Source organism: Colobus angolensis, unplaced genomic scaffold (assembly GCF_000951035.1).
Source record: "Colobus angolensis palliatus isolate OR3802 unplaced genomic scaffold, Cang.pa_1.0 Scaffold171, whole genome shotgun sequence".
Classification (NCBI taxonomy): domain Eukaryota; kingdom Metazoa; phylum Chordata; class Mammalia; order Primates; family Cercopithecidae; genus Colobus; species Colobus angolensis.
In genome coordinates, this window is record NW_012114833.1 from 711,175 (window position 1) to 715,064 (window position 3,890).

The 3,890-nt window shown below is 45.6% G+C and overlaps 1 protein-coding gene across 1 annotated transcript in view; it reads right to left on the reverse strand.

Moving 5' to 3' along the window:
• The window catches only part of SFI1 (Sfi1 homolog, spindle assembly associated (yeast)), a 133,423-nt gene that overhangs the window by 28,926 nt on the left and 100,607 nt on the right, over window positions 1–3,890 (reverse strand). Inside the window, 1 exon segment of the mRNA XM_011938351.1 lies at window positions 2,609–2,675. Within this exon segment, the coding sequence (XP_011793741.1) occupies window positions 2,609–2,675 (67 nt within the window).

Consider the following 3,890-nt stretch of genomic DNA (forward strand, 5'->3'; position numbering starts at 1 on the left):
CCATTCTGCAGAGCACCATCCTTTGGTATTCGTGGGGGACTGGTTCCAGGGTCCCTCTCAGATACCAAAATCCATGGATACTCAAGTCTCTTATATAAAATGGTATAGCAGGACAGGTGCAGTGGCTCACGCCTGTACTCCCAGCACTTTGGGAGACCGAGGCAGGCAGAGCTCAGGAGTTTGAGACCAGCCTGGGTAACATGGTGACACCCCACCTCTACAAAAAAATTACAAAAATTAGCTGGGCATGGTGGCTTGCACCTGTAGTCCCAGCTACTTGGGAGGCTGAGGCAAGAGAATCGCTTGAACCTGGGGAGAGTGAAGCTGCAGTGAGCCAAGATCATGCCACTGTACTCCAGCCTGGGTGACAAAGTGAGACCTGTCTCAAAAACAAAATAAAACAAAAAACTAACAACAACAACAACAAAAAATTGATGTGGCATCTGCATATAACCTAGGCGATCCTCCTGTATACATCTCTAGATTATTCATAATACCTAACACGATGTAAATGCTATGTAAATAGCTGTTATACTATATTGTTTATATATTGTTTAGGGACTACGGACAAGAAAAAAAGGTCTGTATATGTTCAGTACAGACACAACCATTCTTTTTTTCTCTGAATATTTTTTATCCATGGTTAGTTGAATCCATGGATGTGGAACCCACAGATACAGAGTGCTGACTGTATGTTACTTTTTCAAAAGGAAGAAACCCACAAAAAATAATATTTTTATCTTGTCTAAGAATAGAAAGAAGTGACATGCTCCTGGGATACCTATACCAAGAGGTGATATTCAGATTGTTAGCTAAAGGTTTAGGAATGACTAAGCAGTGCTCTTCTTATTTTTCAGACCTGCTACACCTTTCAAAGCAGGCCATGCTAGATCAGCGTGAGAGATGAAAATGCTGACCCCAGACTGTCTGCCAGTGTTGGGCCCCTGTGTCAAGGGGAGTGCTCGTTTTCCAGGAAGGAAATAAAAGAGACCCTCAGCTTTCCACTTTGAATAAATACAACCTTTCAACTCTGACACTCAGTCTTTTTCTGAAAGGCTTTCCTACATTCTGGTGAACTTGCATTACTTGAACTTAAGATAACAAGTGGCAATGTCTTTTCAAAGCCAGTAACATAATCCAAAGGCATGTCAAAGAATGCAGTGACTCTAGCATTTCCTAAGTGTGGGAGGCAAGAGTGATGCAAAAAGAGGCCATGCCCTACAGCATCCAAGCTCTACCAATTGATACCATCCTTGGAAAAAAGCTCTGAAGAAATCAACGGCAGTTCATTTGTTGGTCTGTGCATTCATTCATCCAAATATTAGCACATACCCCATGCCAAGCACTGTGTCGGGCTAAGGAGGAAAAAGGGACAGGCTGTACTCTAAAGGACTTCACAGCCTGTGAGGAAACAGAAGCCAGTGAACAACCACAAGATGAATATTCTGATAAAGCCATGCCTCAGGGGTAGGGGTGGAGGTGGACTGGCCTGGGGGAGGAGGTGACATCTGAGCTGGAAAGGAGTGTGAAATTGAGAACTGGAGGTACAAACAGAAGCAGGAGAGATAAGCAGGAGAGCACAGAGGACCTTTAGGGAAGCACTGGCAGCTTAACCCGTCAGAGTGCAGTTGTGAAGGAACAGAGTGGCAACAGGAAAGGGGAGAGAAACAGACAGGAACCAGCTCCCAAAGGAGTTTGTAGGCCTTGCTAAAAATTTGGGTTCTATCCCCAAACTATAGGGAACCAGCTAACAGGTGAATTTAAAGATTCGCCTCTTAGACTCCAGCAGAAGACGGAGGTATGGGCAGGGTGGGCAGCATGAAAATAACCGGGAGGAGTTTGGTTTGTGTCTTCCTCTGTTACACTCCAGAGATGACCAAAAAGGGGGCACTTCTCACAATGGCAGACACCATCAGTTGGACCCTTTCCCAGTGAGTGTCAACATGGCCTTGAAATCCTTCTCAGTTCAACATTCCAGAAGGTACTCCCAACTGGCAGAATGGGCTTGTAAGGTCACACTTATTTGTCACCCTGGTGCTAACGCATGAGCCCTGGGAGAGCAGGAATTTTGTTGACTTTATATCACGGTTGTATCCTCAGTGCTTAGCGCAGTGTCTGAGGCACAGCAGTTGCTCGGTAAGTATTTCTTAAATTGAATGAATCTATCTTTCTCAATCTGCCTTTACTTATTTGTGGTCCTGACCTCACATCCTCCACCTCCGGGGACACGCGTCTCACACTGTTTAGTACTGGGACGCAGCACTTACGCTCTGCACCTCTCCGTGTATCTCTTGCAGGTCCCACTGGGTGATGGGCTGGCTAACTCAGAGACTAAATGAATTTGAATAATGATGTGAATGGCTGATAAGAGCTCAGTACTTTCAGAGAGAACTTGTATTTTCATAGCAGATAAGAAATGGGAATTACGCAGACTTTCTGATATCAGAGGTGGAAACTGGAAGAAATGCCTTTGAGCTTTTTCAACACCCTATCTTCCAAAGAAGAACGACAAGACTTCTTGGCATAGGTCTTTTCCAAGAATCTTTCCAAAGCAAATGGGTCCAAGAATGTAAGCCAGGAGAGCAATCTGCTAAAAAGTACTCCATACCTGCTTGTACCGCCTCTTCTGAGTATACTGTAGCCACAATTTGATACACTTGCACAGCAGTGCTATCCTGAAACAAAAGGAAGAACATCACGTTTTTAAAACTTTGTTTTAAGGCAGGTAAATCGGGGTACAGTTACTTCCTGTGAGTTAAAGGCACCCCATGGGCTTCTTAGTTTCATTCTAGGAGAGAGGGCAATAAGAACCTGGTATCTAATGTAACATCTGTCAACCTCTGATTCTGGACTGTGGATTGCCTACAATGTTGACAACTTTCTTGTGAAACCTAATTAGACCACCAAAAGCACAGTAGCTCTGGAGTTTAGGAAATATGTATGAAGTCCCCTAGATATCCTGAACTTTCTGGTTTCATGGCCAAAGTCTGGGGGTCCATGACATGTTGCCTCTCACACTAGGTTTTGTTTTTTTGTTTTTTTTTTTTTTGAGACGGAGTCTCGCTCTGTCACCCAGGCTAGAGTACAGTGGCCAGATCTCAGCTCACTGCAAGCTCCTCCTCCCGGGTTTACGCCATTCTCCTGCCTCAGCCTCCCGAGTAGCTGGGACTACAGGCGCCCGCCACCTCGCCCGGCTAGTTTTTTGTATTTTTAGTAGATACGGGGTTTCGCTGTGTTAGCCAGGATGGTCTCGATCTCCTGACCTCGTGATCCACCCATCTCGGCCTCCCAAAGTGCTGGGATTACAGGCTTGAGCCACCGCGCCCGGCCGAGACGGGGTTTCAACACGTTGACCAGAATTGTCCTGATACCCTGACCTCACGATCCGCCTGCCTTGGCCTCCCAAAGTGCTGGGATTACAGGTGTGAGCCACCGCGCTCGGCCAACATGTGTAGAGGTTTTAAAAACATGGCTACAAATTCTTTGATCTTCCTTCACGGAGAAGTGATCTATATTCCCTCCCCTTGCATCTGGCTGGGATAGTGACTGCTCTGACCAATAGGGCATGGTAAAAGTGACACTATGTGAGTTCTGAGGCTATATAAAGAGCCACAGAGCTTCTGACTTGTTCTGGAACACTCATTTTGAAGCCCTGATGGCTGACTACCCCAAGGCCACCATGCTGCAAGGAAGCCCAAGCCTCACAAAGAGGTCGTATACAGGTTCTCTGGCTAACATTCCCAGTTAAGTCCAGTCTTTGAGTCATTCTAGTCCAGGATCTAGAGACGTATGAACAAACTTCTAGATGATTATAACCCCTTGCCATTAGAATCTTTTCAGCTGAGACTGATTTTGGAGCAGAAACCAACCATTCTCATAATGTTCTGTCT